The 18,352-nt window shown below is 40.7% G+C and overlaps 1 protein-coding gene across 3 annotated transcripts in view; it reads left to right on the top strand.

The window, feature by feature from the left end:
* LOC124114760 (inositol-trisphosphate 3-kinase homolog) overlaps positions 1 to 18,352 on the top strand; it is an 84,852-nt gene that overhangs the window by 20,711 nt on the left and 45,789 nt on the right. For 2 of the 3 annotated variants that reach the window (XM_046475551.2, XM_046475559.2), the window contains exon 2: positions 5,516 to 5,637. In XM_046475551.2, coding sequence (XP_046331507.1) covers positions 5,563 to 5,637 — 75 coding nt within the window. In that variant the 5' untranslated portion in view covers positions 5,516 to 5,562. Of the gene's footprint in view, positions 1 to 5,515; positions 5,638 to 17,902; positions 18,037 to 18,352 lie in introns of those variants that run through there. The other variant, XM_046475568.2, reaches the window with a different exon arrangement.

Genomic DNA, 18,352 nt, shown 5'->3' on the forward strand with positions numbered 1-18,352 from the left:
CTTATTTATTCGCGTATACTACGCACTCGTGTGTTATATGCACCCTTAATTATGGGCAATTAAATTGTGGAAAAATATATCTCTCGTATATAAACATTTACGGCTGTCAGCATAAACCACGAAATTTATCTTTCAAATCTGATTTTTTTCGACAAAAAAATATTCTAATGAGAGCCCCCTATTTCTAATTTTGAGAGCGCCCTGGGCGCTTATTACGTCGAATACGGTAATTGGCATTAGTCAGACTAGTACAAACAGTTGCACACATATGTGCATGCACGTTACGATGTAAGTGCAATAAACCCCATCAGGGCCCAATATTGCTGCATAAAACATTCACCAGTGCAACCCATTACGGAAAAATGCAACCTGCTTATTATGTCTATATGCACCAAAATTTCAAATGTTTTGCTAACCATCACTTGTCCACACAACAACGATCTTTGAACACACTCAATACCCCCAAGCTTTATGAACCATTCTACATCACTGATCACAGTGATATTAGTCATGCTTTCCTGGGCTAAACCATCTCAATTGACTTCTTATTTTATTTTAAGTATATAGTATCACAGGACCTCAAAAATACAATTCATAAACTCCCATTTATATTGGTTACAGAGACATGACATCAAACATTTGGACTCATTCTTTGCAAAGTCCCATTTTCAAATTTATAACTGTTTATGTAATAATTGTAGTATTTAGATATGTATGATTAAGTGAATGTAGACATGTATCCTGGAATGTTTTGCAATAATGTTTTTATTACATCACAAACTAAAGAGAGGAAAATTAGATATTTTTGTACAGGTCGCACACATGGTGATCACATGTATCCTAGCACCCAGAAAGTCCTTTTTCTCCTCGTGGGTCACAATATTAAGATTCTTTGGGCGCCTTTCTATTATGTTTAAAAGTCAAATAAACAAAAGAAGTCATAAGGTATTTTCATTTCAGAGACAAAATTTTGGTCCAGTGTAATAACATTTCATTTGTCAGTATGTTGTGTCCTCAACACTGCTCTTAATAAGACGGGGGCATGGGTGGTGCAGGCGTCTAAGGCGTCGCCGCCGTGCAGGGTTGCATCCCTTGGGCACGCAACAAACCTATGATTGTGGGTTCCAATCCTGGTTCGCCCCGATTATGTTTCAAGGTTTGTCAGCACCATATCCCTGCTTGTGGGTTTCACCAAAGTTGTAAACATCTGAGATCTGCATCACTTCAGGCTTTCCTCCCACATTAAGCTGACATGCCGTGATATAACTGGAATACTGTTAAAAGCAGCGTTAAACCCAACTCACTCACTTAATAAGACAGGGTTTCTTACTGGTCAGTATTCAAGGCCATTGCCAGATTTAATTTCTAAATTTCCAAATCATCTTCTAATTTTGAATTTGTAATTATTTAGAAAATCCTATAAATCAAACTCCATCAGGTTTTGTTTTGATGATAGTTGTGACTCAGCAATTTTTGTATCAGTCAACCATTATTGTGTCAGCTCTGCATGGAATAGTTCTGTGAATTTGTCATTATAAAGTACTTCCAAATTTGTCACAAATACTACAGCACAATGTCGTGACTGTCCCTCATATACATGTGTTGTCTGTCATATATAATTTCCTTGTTCAACAACTCTGGGTATTTTAGAGGAGCAAGCTCTAAAGTTTCTGAACATTTTCGTGTGTTTTGTGATTAAATGGACTAGAACATGCCCCTGTGGAGTGATATTTTTGGGTTCAGTGAGTAAAGTGTATGTTTTGACTGATAATAAAAGAAGTACTTGGGAATGAAACTGATCCCATACTTAGCTAAAACGAACAACATTAAGGCCAGACCAATATAATACTTCTTTCATGGACAATTTTATGCTCAATTTTGAAAAAAAGTAAAAAGATTATACTTAAAAGTATTTGATTAAGAGTATTTTGTAGGAAATTCACCACTATTCAACCCTGACAATGTAGCTGTCTTATCATCTTCCTGAGGCAAGGGAGTTAACTAACTTTAAAAATCCTGTTTCCATCCTTGCTGAACTAGGCTGGAATATCTGCGCCTGATCGTAGTGCCACCAGTGGCTTTTACGAGTTATGTCCCCTCTGTGTCCCTCCTATTGGCCAATCAGATTCCACCTCTCATGTCACTTGCAGTTGCTTCAAACAAAATGCGACCTGATCAATAATCAAGATGTACTGTAAATTAATGCGTCTCCAAAAGAATGCGACACTGGCCCCTAGCCAAAAATGCGACTCAATATGAATGCGACATCCCCCCTACTCTCAAGCATCAGTGGATTTATATCTAAAGAAAATGTCCTCTGTCAGGTTTACAGGAGATTCCTCACCTGATTCCAATCTTACATTAATCCAATCACACACCAAATAGTACCGCTTATTAGCGCTGAGTAGAGTACTTCTGCTAAAACAATACATGTGCGCTGGTTCGTGTCGGGCTTTGACGCAGTTGCAAAAAACAAAACCCCGTGTTGCGTGGGTGGCGTCTGTCTGGACTTGCAGGTGTGATCAGTGATGAGAACTCTTGTCATGACCTCAGCAGTGACAATACACAGGATGTAATTAGTGTTTGATTGACATTGTTGACAGTATATACTTGTTACAAGTGCTGCTCAATAAACAGTGGTGTTGAATACATAGTTTTGTTTTCAGCATATGTCTAAGTTATTCCTGCTATCCAAAATGTCATATTTTTATATAAATGCGATGTTTAATAATTCAGCAAAGGCCTTTCACATTTTTCGCATTTAATACACGCTCACATTAATTTCAAGATTTACAGTATATTGTAATGAATTGGTCTTACTTCGTGAAGTGCATCAAATCACATGAGAACCTTGATTTAAAAACATGAAAAGATTTGGAAAATATGTGTTGGCACTGAGTGGGTGGTACACATGCTTTAGAAATTCTGCAATCAACCAAAATCTGCTCAGCGATTTCTTTATGCCATTTTTTTTGGACTATGCATAGACTCATTAGTCCGGCCAAAACTCATAATTCCAGCCTAGTTCGGCAAGGGTGGAAACTGGACTTTTACAGTCAGTTAACTCCCTTGCCTCAGGAAGATGTTGTCTCCTATCTCTTTGCAAAGTGACAGAGAAAGCCATGAAACAAGACCTTGGGGTTATTTTGAATATATAAACTAAATGACTTTGAGGTGAGGTGAAATGGGGTTAAATGTTGCATTCAAGATTGTTTCACTTCTAGAGCAACGTGCATGCATAGGGTGGAAATGAGACTGGATCAGCAATCTGTCTGTTTACATTTGAAACCGCTGTGCTAGAACGACCTTTGTCACTTGAAGTTGTTTTAATGGAAGTTGGGGTTAAGAAGAAAGGAATTCCTCAAGGCCCCGAGAAGATCTTGGGTAGAATAGGTCTTCAGCAACTCATGCTTGCCATAAAAGGCTACTAGGCTAGTCGTAAGAGGCGATAATAATTTAAAGTTCAGACATTGCTAAAAATCGTTCAGTGGACTCTCAGCCAAGCTTTCTTATGATTATGGAAAGGGTTTAGTCGCTTATTTTTACAATCTTTCTTTGATTTCTCACTACAAAATTCTGTCCCATGAAGATTCAGTGTAGAATAGGTCTTAAGCAACCCATGCTTGCCGTGAAAGGCAACTATGCTTGTCGTAAGAGGCGATTAACAGGATCGGGTGGTCAGCCTCGCTGACTTGGTTGATGCATGCCATTGTATTCCAATTGTGTGGATTGATGCTCATGATGTCAATCACTTGATTGTCTGGTCCAGACTCAATTATTTTTCAGACTATACTCATATAGCTGGAATATTGCAGAGTGTGGTGTTAAATAACAAACAAACAACAAACAAATGAAAATGGCCAGAAATATGCAGAGGACCAAGTGTGAATTTGATAATATTAAAGTAGATAAAAACAAATATCTCTAAAAAGATATGATAAATTAGCATGTACAAACAGTTACAACTGCTAGTTTTTGGTATAAGGTATAAAAATACCATTTTCGTTGTAATAAGTGCACAGATGCTTGGAAAATTGATATTGGGGGTGCTTATTAAAACCACACACAACACATTTGTTGTCAGAGCGAACCGGCTGTAAACAAACTTAGTTAAACCTTGATGAAACTGAAACCTTTTTGATAATAAATACAAGGCAATTGTACACCCCTTCTGCACTTTTGTTTTCTGTAAAAAAATATGTAATAAACACACAAAACTGTGGACTGTCATGTACATTTTTCGTCTTTGTAAGGGGTGCAATATTTATTTTTTTCTCAGTTTTATTCAGTTCCAATTTGTGGCAATACTCAGAACTATTCCGAATGATTCAGAATTAAAGCCCTCAAATGCTATTAGTTAATGAGGATTACCATCATTGGATTTTCGACCCGTGAAGATCCGGGGTAGAATAGGTCTTCAGCAACCCATGCTTGAAATAAAAGGCGACTTTGCTTGTCGTAAGAGGCAACTAACAGGATTGGGTGGTCAGGCTCGCTGACTTGGTTGTGCATGTCATCAGTCCCCATTGCATGGATCGATGCTCATAATATTAATCACTGCGTTGTCTGGTCCAGACTCGATTATTTACAGACCTCCATCATATAGCTTGAATATTGCTGAGTGCGGCGTTAAACAACAAACCAACCAACCAATCATTGGATTTTAACTTGTCCTCAGCATGATTTAGTGGACTCTTTAGTATTTAGTATTCTTTACATTGAACTGAACCAGATCTTGAGAGAAGATGTAATGAGATTGTATACTGCATGACACAATGAAAACGCACTGTGGCATTTAAGTGAAACAAATTGGTACATGGTTGTGGGGCCTAAAGGCATGCAACATGGCAATAATGTTGTCTGAGTTTGAATCCTCATTGATATTGTCATACCTGGACATACGCTTCCAGTCACTTGTTGCTTATCAAGAGTCAAAATGCACTAAGTGTTTCCAAAGTGTTTCAGTGGATGAAAAAATCAAATAGATTATAATCAATAGATTATCATTCCCTAGATTATTTGACATCCTTGATGCCCTGGGGCGGTCGGGTAGTGGTTAAAGTGTCAGCTCGTCACGCCTAAGACCCGGGTTTGATTTCTGACATGGTTACAATGTGTGAAGCCAATTTCTGGTGCCCCCTACCGTGAATTTGCTGAAATATTGCTAAAAGTGGCATAAAACCTCACCCACTCACTCAACCACTCAACCACTCACTCAACCACCCACCCACTCACTCACTCACTCACTCACTCACTAACTCACTCACTCACTCACTCACTCACCTACCCACTCACTCACCTACCCACTCACTCACTCACTCACTTTTGCCCTAATCCCAGGAGTCACATTAACCAGTGATTTACACGGAGTACTGTGACATCTTCCTGCCATAAAACAATAATTCATTATTTCCAGAAATAACAATGTCCCATTCAGTTCGCTAGTTGCAACGGAAAAGCAAGTGCTCTGTTTTGGGACGGTCCCTCACAGGTTCTCTGTGGACTGTTATTTCAGGTGAGCCGGAGCCAAGTCCAGTCCACTCGGTGAGCAGACAGATCTAGATGGCGACAACATGGCAGGCACCAGGCATCCTCGGCATGGATAACAGGCTGCTAGACATGTTCCCCCCACACCAGGTAAGAGTTGACTCAAGACCCCCATCAACAAGAGCTGACAATCACCCCCTCCATCACAAACAAATCCCCCAAAACTTGGTTAACATTGTTCAGCTTGTGAAACTCTGGGTGTAGCAATGGATTGTTTACAGTACTATATTGTCCTTGTGTGGTGTCCATCCTCAAGTGGACTGCCTCACTGGCCTCTTGGATTGAGCGTCTGCCTGAAGAGTAGAAGGGTGGTGGTTCGATCCCAGCCGCATGATACCAAAAGATGGCAACAGATGGTACTTGTTGTTACCCTGCCTGGTGCTCGGCATTAAGGACCAACCATTTGATATTTTAAAAAATATAAAATTGTTCCTATAAATTCTTAAAAGTAATTATGCTTCATATTGTTGGAAAAGAAGAAATTGTCTGGCACAAAATTCACATTGTTGCAAAAATATTTTTGCTCATATTTTTGATTAAAGACATATCTGTTTTTTACAAAATCACAGGGACTACAGCCCCCCCCCCCCCCCCCCCCCCCCCCCCCATATCAAATGGTCAGTCCATAAGGGGCTAAAAGAGGGACTGGTCAGCTCGGAATCAGTATAATGCATCCGAGTGGTGTATCCATGTTAAACTGTAGAATGGTATCTCAGTGGGCTAGCACTATCAAACCAGCATTAGTCCGGACTAGTATAAGCAGCCACACACACAGAGACACACACACATGTGCATGTACGTTACTATTCAAGTGCAATGATCTCATTTCACCTCACCATTGTCAAGTATCAAACATGCTATCAAGGGATGGTTCAGTAATTATTTTGGACTTGTCACTGTCTCATTAAAATCAGATTTTTTTATTCCGCTACAATACCTCTCTGCATTTGAATGAGACTGAACATGTCATTTATTAAAAAATGGAGAACAATTACATGGCTGTGGATTCAGTTTAATAGTACAATTTTACATACACTTTGATATTTCACTCACCATTTTTCTGATGAATGAAATAAGGAGTTTAGGACCTCACAAAACAAATTTCATTCTGTTGAAATTCTTTTGTTTTTTGTCTAATTTGTCATTTTTATGTATGTGTTTATCTATTATGTGAGAGGAACATGGACAAACTGTAGCCTTGGAGTTGTTCAATATTTGTAGGAGAGAACCCTGGTTTATTTTTCTCGTTAGGAAATGCTTTTTTCATTCCCTCTCATGACATGGAAGTGAGAAAGGTAATTTGGGTTTACAAACAAGAAAATTAAACTTGTTTACCATCAACCTCAACCTTACAGAGTTAACTCCCTTGTCAACACAGCATCGCTGTGACAACAGTGAATGTTGACCTTGTCAGTGGAGAGTAAACATAAACACCTTTCCAGCCCAGATGTCACATTTGACACGTGATAAAATGTCACACAGAAGGTTGTCGCAGCAATTAATCTCTACCACCTGAAACTGGGAATCACTGTTTGATTCATCACATGAACTTCCATCTTTCTCAGATGAAGATCTGGAGGTATATCTGTGTAGAAAGTATACTATTTGTGAAATTTCCAGGGGAAGACTAGCATCAAGATCTAAAAAATGTCACACTTAGACTTGTCCTGGGTCTAGGGTTAGTTCAGTAGTGAGTGTGTTTGCCTGTCATATATGTATGATTCTCTGACCTGACAGGGACACTGACGCCATAGCTGTCATGTAGAGTTGTGTCCCTTAGCTGCACCAGGATTAAAGTCATGTGTTTGAATCTCAGTTTTTCCCTAATTAAGATACTATCAGCACCATAACTGTGGTTCACTGAAGTGGTTCACATCTATGTTAAACTGAACCTCCATACTATGACCTTTACACTGTTCCAAGTGGCTTTAAGCCCAATAACTTACTCACTCTTACACAACAGGTAATACATGGCTGCAGATGATAATCCTGCACTCTGGTGTTCCTTATTATTCCATACAAGCATTGATTCACTGAAAAGGATAATATGGTATTGGTGATATTCATTGTGAGCTCAACTGAGGGAGTATGCTCTTTGAGGCAATTCAGATACATGCAGGATGGTGTTCAGATAGCGAAACCATCAGGTTGGTCATAATAGATGGCAATAGCAACAGGATGGTTGTCACAGAAGACCAGAGCGATAGGATGGTTGTCACAGATAGCCACAGCAACAGAATGGTTGTTACAGAAGACCACAGCAACGGGATGGTTGTCACAGATAGTCACAGCAACAGGATGGTTGTTAGACTGCCACAGTGACAGGATGGTTGTCACATATAGCCACAGCAACAGGATGGTTGTTAGATTGCCACAGCAACAGGATGTTTGTTACAGAAGACCACAGCAACGGGATGGTTGTCACGGATAGTCACAGCAACAGGATGGTTGTTAGATTGCCACAGTGACAGGATGGTAGTCACAGATAGCCACAGCAACAGGATGGTTGTTAGATTGCCACAGCAACAGGATGTTTGTTACAGAAGACCACAGCAACGGGATGGTTGTCACAGATAGTCACAGCAACAGGATGGTTGTTAGATTGCCACAGCGACAGGATGGTTGTCACAGATAGCCACAGCAACAGAATGGTTGTTAGATTACAACAGCAACAGGATGGTTGACACAGAAAACCACAGCAACAGTTTGATTGTTAGATTGCCATAGCAACAGGATGGTTGTCACAGATAGCCACAGCAACAGAATGGTTGTTAGATTACAACAGCAACAGGATGGTTGACACAGAAAACCACAGCAACAGTTTGATTGTTAGATTGCCATAGCAACAGGATGGTTGTCACAGATAGCCATAGCAACAGGATGGTTGTCACAGATAGCCACAGCAATAGGTGGTTGTTAGATTGCTACTACGAAAGGATGGTTGTCACAGATAGCCACAGCAACAGAAAGGTTGTCACAGATAGCCACAGCAACAGGATGGTTGTCACACATAGCCACAGCAACAGGATGGTTGTCACAGAAGACCACAGCAACAAGATGGTTGTCACGGAAGACCACAGCTACAGGATGGTTGTCACAGATAGCCACAGCGACAGGATGGTTGTCACAGATAGCCACAGCAAAAGGATGGTTGTCACAGATAGCCACAGCAACAGAATGGTTGTTACAGAAGACCACAGCAACAGGATGGTTGTCACAGATAGCCACAGCGACAGGATGGTTGTCACAGATGACCACAGCAACAGGATGGTTGTCACAGATAGCCACAGCGACAGGATGGTTGTCACAGATAGCCACAGCAACAGGATGGTTGTCACAGTGCTGTCGTGGTCAGTGATGTCCTGGTCCGTGCAACAATGGTTTGTTGAGCTGAGGTCAGATGGGCCATGGTCAATGTGGCCTTGATCAGTGCAACCTTGATTCATCAGCCCTGATCTGTCGAGCCTCTGTGAGTGCAGCCTTGATCCATCAGCCCTGATCCTAAGCTGTGATAAGTTAAACCTTGGATAGCACAGCCGTGATAAGTTAAACCTTGGATAGCACAGCCTTGATAAGTAAAACCTTGGACAGCACAGCCTTGATAAGTTAAACCTTGGATAGCACAGCCTTGATAAGTTAAACCTTGGATAGCACAGCCTTGATAAGTTAAACCTTGGATAGCACAGCCTTGATAAGTAAAAGCTTGGATAGCACAGCCTTGATAAGTTAAACCTTGGATAGTACAGCCTTGATAAGTTAAACCTTGGATAGCATACCCTTGATAAGTTAAACCTTGGATAGTACAGCCTTGATAAGTTAAACCTTGGATTGTGCAGCCTTGATCAGTAAAACCTTAGATAGCAGAGCCATCAGAAGTTGAACCTTGGATAGCACAGCTGTGATAAGTAAAACCTTGGATAGCACAGCCTTGATAAGTTTAACCTTGGATAGCACAGCCGTGATAAGTAAAACCCTGGACAGCACAGCCTTGCACAGTAAAACCTTGGATAGCACAGCCTTGCACAGTAAAACCTTGGATAGCACAGCCTTGATAAGTTAAACCTTGGCTAGCATAGCTGTGATCAGTTATAACTTGGATAGCACAGCCGTGATAAGTAAAACCTTGGACAGCACAGCCTTGATAAGTTTAACCTTGGATAGCACAGCCTTGATAAGTTATAATTTGGATAGTACAGCCTTGATAAATAAAACCTTGGATAGCACAGCCTTGATAGGTGAAACCTTGGATAGCACAGCTGTGATAAGTAAAACATTGGATAGCACAGCCTTGATAAGTAAAACCTTGGACAGCACAGTCTTGATAAGTTATAACTTGGATAGCACATCTTTGATAAGTTAAACCTTGGATAGCACAGCCTTGATAAGTTAAACCTTAGATAGCACAGCCTTGATAAGTTAAACCTTGGATAGCACAGCTGTGATAAGTAAATCCTTGGATAGCACATCCTTGATAAGTAAAACCTTGGATAGCACAGCCTTGACAAGTAAAACCTTGGACAGCACAGCCTTGATAAGTTAAACCTTGGATAGCACAGCCTTGACAAGTAAAACCTTGGATAGCACAGCCGTGATAAGTTAAACCTTGGATAGCACAGCCTTGATAAGTAAAACCTTGGACAGCACAACCTTGCTAAGTTATAACTTGGATAGCACATCTTTGATAAGTTAAACCTTGGATAGCATAGCCGTGATAAGTACAACATTGGATAGCACATCCGTGATAAGAGAAAAAAATTGGATAGTACAGCCTTGATTAGTTAAGCCTTGGATTATGCAGCCTTGATCAGTTTAACGGTGTTAGAACCTATGTACACCGAAACGTCGCTCTTAATTGAAATGAAGATGTTGTTCATCCATAAATTCTATCCTTACTTAGTACTCCAACTTCTAAATGCCTATGAAAGAAGTTGGACTGTTATAGTCATTATAATGATTTGGACAAGGGATAATCATGGCTTTGTGCGTGTGGTGTATATATTTGGTTTGGTGAGAGAGCATCATGTTATGAAAACGTGAAAAGGTTCTCAGTTCAAATATTGATAACATCATTGGAAAGGAAAGAGAATCTCGGACTAATGTTTCTAAGTGGTCACACACGTAGGCCATCACTATATCGTTTTGTGGGCGTGTCACCTCAAAGGACCGACGTCATTTGAAGTAGCATTGTAATTCACGGCAGAACGCCCGCGTCTAATGGTGTGTAACTGTCGCGTGTGTTTCCTCACGAAATGAAGTTAGTACATTGAGTTTATGTGTTTTTCGTGGTATGGAACATGATGAGACGTGACGTTTTCTCTGTTCCTCGTCGCCATAAGCGTCATATCCGTATTCTCCCCGGCATCACAGGCGTCTGACAAAACTTGACGCCCGGACCGGGAAGTGTCATTGTCCTCAGGAACAGGTTTCTCTGAAAGTTTTACACACAAGAGCAACCGTAAACACACGTGGATAACTAAGCCTAATAATTCAATGTGGCCTATGTTGGCATTTTGGCTGTAGTGATGTTGAGTGGCAGATATTTTGCGTTATCTTTATCCTTATTCGACGTGGAGGCACAGATGACCCCGTCGTCAAAGGAACCCGTTAAGATCCGGGGTAGAATAGGTCTTCAGCAACCCATGCTTGCTGTGAAAGGCGACTATGCTTGTCGTAAAAGGCGACTAACGGGATCGGGTGGTCAGACTCGCTGACTTGGTTGATGCATGTCGTCGTATCCCAATTGCGTTGATCGATGCTCATGATGTCAATCACTGGATTGTCTGGTCCAGACTCGATTATTTACAGACCGCCGTCATATAGCTTGAATATTGCTGAAAGCAGCGTTAAACAACAAACCAACCAACCAACCCAATACCGATCTGAAAGGGTGACAGAAAAGAACCCGAAATGTGTTAATGTGTTTGCTTGTGTAAGCATTAGTCCACAATAACATGGAGTATACCACTTTATTTCAAGGTTAAAGGCAGTAGCTGAGACAGTCACTGATGCATAAAGATGGTTGTATAGGCGTTTGTCAGCGTAGGCATCGACCCGTGAAGATCCGGGTTAGAATAGGTCATCAGCAATCTATGCTTTGACGTAAGAGACGACTGTGATTGTCGTAAGAGGCGATTCAAGGGATCGGGTGGTCAAGCTCGCTGACTTGGTTGATGCATGTCGTATCCCAATTGCGTGGACCGATGCTCATGATTTCAATCACTGGATTGTCTGGTCCAGACTCGATTATTTACAGACCGCGGTCATATAGCTGGAATATTGCTGAGTGCGGCGTTAAACAATAAATGAAACGAAACTGTAGGCATCAGTAGACTCCAGGTAATATACACCCTTCAAGAGGTTCAGTGGAACCAGGAGAAATAAGACATATCTACACTGATTACACAGCCCACGTGTTGTTAACACATGTTCGAGACGGGTTTTTTTGTGAAGTTTCATTTCAAACCTGGTCATATGCAGAAACACTGTGGAAACGATGTGCCGATTTCAAACGAGTCAAAAGAAATAATTATGATTTATTCCCCATTTTAAAAGTAAAGTACGTCTGCGGAGGAACAAACGTCGGGCATGAGTACCGAATGGGGTTGGTATTGGGCCCGTTACCCGTGAAGAAATAGTAAAACGTCTCTTATTTTTTATTATCTGTCAAAAGAAACTGTAAATATTTTAAACTCTTCCAAGCATCTTTGATTAAGAATTGATAAATAATTTGGTCTAAAGTGAGTGAGTGAGGTTAGTTTAACGCCGATTTGAACAGTATTTCAGTCATCACGGCGTGTTAGCTTGAGGCTTTGCTGACGTGAAACCCACAAGCTCTGTTATGACTAGACTTGCACACGTCTCTTAGGCGCCCTTAGAGTGTCCTGTCCGCTTAAGTAGACTTGCCTTTTATATGGATAATAACTGTACACCCTTGGACTTATCATTCAGTACAGCCTTAGAGCAAGGCTAAGTAATGACTAACAGATCTATTAACACAATCAGATTGAATACTAGTACACATGTATAGGCATATCTTTCTGGTAGGCCTAAGGGGCGCACGAACACAGCAATGATATAAACTACATATACTTATTTATCGATGCAATAAGCCAATCTCATAAACTTATCACGATCCGATAAATATGGGGGGCACGGGTGGCCCAGTCGTCTAAGGCGCCGCAATTCGCTTGTCAGATTTGCGTCCTATGGGCATGCCTCAAACCTATGGTTGTGGGTTCGAATCCCGGGTCGCCCCGATTATGTTTCTAGGGTTGTCAGCACCATACCCCTGCTCGTGGGTTTCACCGAAGTGGTAAACGTCTGAGACCTGCATCACTTGGGGCTTTCCTCCCACATTAAGCTGACACACCGTGATATGACTGGAATACTGTTAAAAGTCTCGTTAAACTCACTCACTCACCGATAAATATGCAAATGAGGTCCCCAGGAGGAACTATTTTTAATAAGCTCCATACATCGATGGGAGGTTCGCTTGCTCGAAAAGCTGTATACTTATTTACACAAATATGATTTGGCGCTATATAATACTTGAGGCGGTTCACTCAGGCAGTGTATTTTTACGCGGTTTCAAAAGTTATTAAAATATGGCTAAATTTCAAACATTTCTATAATGACATTATATGTAAAAGAAATGACTACTTGTGTTTTATGTGTCGTAGTTATCATTTTTTAGTGAAAATACATGTATGTTATTCTTTCAAAAGGCTCCCATAATAGATTTTCTATTGCCATGATATTTTCGATTCGTACGAAGGTATTCACACGTTCCGCACTAAAATAACCCGGAAATGACCTCACACAAGCGGATAACGTCAACCTTTTGGATGAATCACAGTTCAAGTCATGTTCAATAACATGTCTAATCGTCAAATGTTTCCCTTGAAAAACGGAATATCTTCATGGTAGGTTAACAAAATAGCTGATTGAGTTTCGTATGCTTCATTGAACCTTTGAACTGCTCAGGCAGTTTAGTGCACCATGGTTGTCTGAGGAATGAGGTGGTGACAATGTGTAAACTGTTTCGATGTGGATCGTTGCTCATACTATCGACCACTGGTTGGCCTGGCCCAGACTCGATTATTGACAGGGTGCCGTGCCTCACTCACTCACTCACTCACTCACTCACTCACCTTGGTGTAGTGGACAGAGCATCTCCGCGGAGCGCGGAAGGCCGGTGGTTCAATCCCCGGCGGCGTCATACCAAAAATGTTAAAAGAAGGTGCTTGTTGTTACCCTGCTTGGCACTCGGCATTAAGGGGCTAAAACAAAGACTGGTCGGCTCGGAGTCGGTATATGGTGTTAGAGCGGGGTATTCATGTTAAACTGCGGAATGGTATCTAAGTTGGCTAGCACTATAAATAACACAGGCGTCCGGTCGAAAGAAGCAAATACACAAGCGCGCGCACACGTGCATGCTCGTCGCTTTAAAATGCAGTTATGATGAATGCGAGGTTAAACTCTCTTTACCCCATCTCATTCATTGAAATGAGTTAACACACAATTACTAAAGTGGACACAATTTATGTATAACAACTTCTGTAAAGGCGACGTTTCGATATAGATCTTTAGACCGTTGTCAAGCAAGGTTGTCCACAATTTTGGGATAACAACTTCTTGATTTACTGTAAAGGCGACGTTTCGATGTAGATCTTTAGACCGTTGTCAAGCAAGGTTGTCCACAATTTTGGGATAACAACTACTGTATTTACTGTAAAGGCGACGTTTCGATATAGAGCTTTAGACCGTTGTCAAGCAAGGTTGTCCACAATTTTGGGATAACAACTTCTTGATTTACTGTAAAGGCGACGTTTCGATATAGATCTTTAGACCGTTGTCAAGCAAGGTTGTCCACAATTTTGGGATAACAACTACTGTATTTACTGTAAAGGCGACGTTTCGATATAGATCTTTAGACCGTTGTCAAGCAAGGTTGTCCACAATTTTGGGATAACAACTACTGTATTTACTGTAAAGGCGACGTTTCGATATAGATCTTTAGACCGTTGTCAAGCAAGGTTGTCCACAATTTTGGGATAACAACTACTGTATTTACTGTAAAGGCGACGTTTCGATATAGAGCTTTAGACCGTTGTCAAGCAAGGTTGTCCACAATTTTGGGATAACAACTACTGTATTTACTGTAAAGGCGACGTTTCGATATAGATCTTTAGACCGTTGTCAAGCAAGGTTGTCCACAATTTTGGGATAACAACTACTGTATTTACTGTAAAGGCGACGTTTCGATATAGAGCTTTAGACCGTTGTCAAGCAAGGTTGTCCACAATTTTGGGATAACAACTTCTTGATTTACTGTAAAGGCGACGTTTCGATATAGATCTTTAGACCGTTGTCAAGCAAGGTTGTCCACAATTTTGGGATAACAACTACTGTATTTACTGTAAAGGCGACGTTTCGATATAGATCTTTAGACCGTTGTCAAGCAAGGTTGTCCACAATTTTGGGATAACAACTACTGTATTTACTGTAAAGGCGACGTTTCGATATAGATCTTTAGACCGTTGTCAAGCAAGGTTGTCCACAATTTTGGGATAACAACTACTGTATTTACTGTAAAGGCGACGTTTGGATGTAGATCTTTAGACCGTTGTCAAGCAAGGTTGTCCACATTTTTGGGATAACAACTACTGTATTTACTGTAAAGGCGACGTTTCGATGTAGATCTTTAGACCGTTGTCAAGCAATGTTGTCCACAATTTTGGGATAACAACTACTGTATTTACTGTAAAGGCGACGTTTCGATATAGATCTTTATACCGTTGTCAAGCAAGGTTGTCCACAATTTTGGGATAACAACTTCTGTATTTACTGTAAAGGCGACGTTTCGATATAGATCTTTAGACCGTTGTCAAGCAAGGTTGTCCACAATTTTGGGATAACAACTACTGTATTTACTGTAAAGGCGACGTTTCGATATAGATCTTTAGACCGTTGTCAAGCAAGGTTGTCCACAATTTTGGGATAACAACTACTGTATTTACTGTAAAGGCTACGGTATAAGGATCTTTACCGAAACGTCGCCTTAACAGTAAATATAAAAGTTGTGTCTACTTTGTCATCCGTCCACTTCTATTTAATGCCTATCCTATCAAACAATTCACACGCAGATACTTTAATTACCTGCAACTGTTATGCTCCAGTCGATGTGTATATGGGTGTGTACGCTCAACATCACTCACACAGGACCTGTTTCATTCATATGAAGGGCTAATGGTTCATGCTTCTCAATCTACGAGGGTGTGGCAAAGGTCAGGTGAGTTTGAATCGGAATTCTGTCATGTGACATGCGGGTCACTGGGTCGTTTTATGACGACCGGGTGTGCCATTTGACTTTCTAAAAAATGACAGTCATGATGACGTCAATTATATTTGAAATTTCTCATGAAGATTTCTCAATCGTTTTGTACGTACATATTATTAGCCAAACATTCACGTCCAACCACGAACTCCGAATTGGGTGGCGATCTTTCATACCAGCGTGCATCTGTATTGCCGGTCGGGTAGCCTAGTGGTTAAAGCGTTCGCTCGTCACGCCGAAGACCCGGGTTCGATTCCCGACATGGGTACAATGTGTGAAGCCAATTTCTTGTGCCCCCCTCTGAGATATTGCTGGAATATTGCTAAAAGCGGGGTAAAGCCATACTCGCTCACATCACCCTGTATTGTAGCATGCACTGACTCGCCGGTAAATTGTACCGGAGTATTTATAATAGTACAAGTAGTAGTTTTAGATGTTAATGTTGTGGTAGTTTAAAGGGACGACAGAATCGAACCAGGTGATTGACATGGCGAGCAAACGCTTTAACCACCAGGCTACCATAAAACCACTAAAAGCAGACGTGTAGACACATTTTGAAATAGAAGTAGTAGTAGCAGTGTTGATGGTAGTGGTAAAAGTGGTGGTTGTAAATGTAGTAGTTTGTTTTGTTTGTTTGTTGTTTAAGACCGCAATATGACGGCGGTCTGTTAATATTCGAGTCTGGACCAAACAATCCAACTACTGGTGCTACTGGTGCTACTACCAATATAACAACTACTACTACTACATTTACAACCACTAATACCATCACTATGGCAACAGCTACTACTACTATTACTACTACTACTACTACTACTACTACTACTACTACTACTACTACTACCCGTGAGGATCCGAGGAAGAATAGGTCTTCAGCAACCCATGCTTGTCGTAAGAGGCGACTAACGGGATCGGGTTGTCAAGCTCACTGACTTGGTTGATGCATGTCATCGTATCCCAATTGTGTAGATCGACGGTCATGCTATCAATCACTGGCTTGTTTGGTCCAGATTCGATCATTTACAGACCGCCGTCATATAGCTGGAATAACGCTGAGTACGGTGTTAAACAACAATCAAACCAAACCAGTAATAGCTGTAGTAGTAGCAACATCAGTAGTAGTAGTAGTAGTAGTAGTAGAAGAAGCAACAACAGCAGCAGCTGTAGTAGTAGCAACAGCGACAGTAGTTGTAGCTATAGTAATTGTATCAACAGCAGCAGTAGAAACACACTAATATTGTATTCGACAGTGATCCACACAACCAACGTGGGAGCAACCCAAGCATATATATATGCAAGCATGTTGCACCCACAGTTGGGACATCAGCAGTTGACTTGAAATAACAACTTAAACTACGAGTGGTAATTCAAACAGAGGCACGACCCTGTAACGCGGCCCCCCTAAACTAGCACAATGACGATCCTATCCGATGTCTTGTTGATGAAGAAATGTTTTACCTGTTTTGTAAACAAAGAGTTATTTGGTATTCATGTTTTTTTGCCTGTCCCTATTGAGCGCCGTTCCTTTGCAGACTGATTCACTACTGTTACATCTGTTATTATTTCACGTGGACCATCCTATTAGTGCAGCCACTTCTAGATATCCGCAATCCCATACTATTCCCAACCTACGATCTCAATGAGGCATTCATGAACAAACCTGAATAATAATCGGTAACAAGGATGCCTGGATGTATATATTATGCATATATCTAAGGGAGACAACCATGTCGTAGACAGATATGTTGTCCATATAAAATTTGTCACCGGAATGTTACCAAATTGAACAATTGTAAAATTTTAATTAGGTGATTGTATTTAGGAATATTTGTACGTATGGTAGGATCTATGTTTTGGAATGTTTCTATAAATATGTGAGTACGAGTAAAACTGTAATTTCTGTTTTTTAAAGGGAATCGCGTTATAACGAGAAAATAGCTTAAAATGTGGGGTTATTTTTGTACCTGGTCGACGGTTAAGTTCCGTTTGTTTATTCTGAGCACGAGGAAAGCTCGACGTCACACAGGTAGAGAAGAAGGCGTGAAAAACTCACTTTAACTCATTCAAATCAGCATCAGCATCTACAAGCATCAGCATCTAGTGTGGAATCTGATTAACCTGTTATGGGCCGGATCATGCGTAGCGTCAGTGTTGTGAGTACTTATTACTTTTTCCTACGACATTAACACAGAAAATTCATTTGACAGATTTCAAAAGTTTATGTTTTAGATTCTTCCAGTTCGAGTTACAAGATTACATACACAATTTGAACTGAGAGTCGGACTTATATTGGTCAGTCATGGATACGTTTCTGTGGCTTTCAAATCAGATCTATCAGTCCAATCAGACGCTTTAAACACGAACTTGTTAAAGAAGTCTTAAAACCTGCTTTGGGTTCACACCATGTGTGTTTTTCATTGCTGATGACCCGTAAACTGTCGTGTATTCATGTCCTATTACACTGTGGGG

The sequence above is a fragment of the Haliotis rufescens genome, unplaced genomic scaffold, assembly GCF_023055435.1.
Source record: "Haliotis rufescens isolate VD_foot unplaced genomic scaffold, xgHalRufe1.0.p SCAF_4, whole genome shotgun sequence".
In the NCBI taxonomy this organism is placed as follows: Eukaryota; Metazoa; Mollusca; class Gastropoda; order Lepetellida; family Haliotidae; genus Haliotis; species Haliotis rufescens.